General features: G+C 55.8%; 1 protein-coding gene across 1 annotated transcript; it reads left to right on the forward strand.

Moving 5' to 3' along the window:
• Positions 1-6: 6 nt before the first annotated feature.
• On the forward strand, positions 7-454 carry LOC115242234 (the record flags this gene model as incomplete). The annotated part of the gene is made up of 1 exon (XM_029818774.1): positions 7-454. A coding segment is annotated over exon 1 (397 nt), but the record flags the coding sequence as incomplete, so codon positions are not given.
• Between the last annotated feature and the right edge of the window lie 28 nt (positions 455-482).

The raw sequence follows: 482 nt of genomic DNA on the forward strand, positions 1-482 counted from the left end.
AGAGAGAGAGGAGAATTGCAAGGGGACACGTGGTGATAGTTTGAAATCTCAGCTGGAATGGGAGCCAAGGCAAGCACCGTAGCACAATCCGCTGGTGGCAACGGTCAATCCTCCACTGGGGCCAATGAGACCACAATGCAGGGTTTCTCCATGCTCCGTTCCCTGCCTGGTGGTGTGGGCATGCTGCAGCATCAGCATCAGCAGGCTAATCAGTCGCAGAACACACGTGTGTCCGGGGATAGTAGACAGCGTGCACGCTCTTTGAGTTCCGTTCCTGATCTCTCCTCCTCTGAGCAGGCCGGTCTCTCTACCTCGGTAGGGGTTGGTGTCGCAGGGGTTGGAGTTGGACCCCTTGGCCTGCCGCAACTGATCCCGGATTCCGACGACACGGATGAGGAGAGTGGTCGCGTTTACGCCGCTCATAGCTTGCCTTCGCACATTTGGTCCCTTAACGGTAAGTTTATGGACTTATCTAAACACCT

This window comes from Formica exsecta, unplaced genomic scaffold, assembly GCF_003651465.1.
Source record: "Formica exsecta isolate Colony F162 unplaced genomic scaffold, ASM365146v1 C16274352, whole genome shotgun sequence".
In the NCBI taxonomy this organism is placed as follows: domain Eukaryota; kingdom Metazoa; phylum Arthropoda; class Insecta; order Hymenoptera; family Formicidae; genus Formica; species Formica exsecta.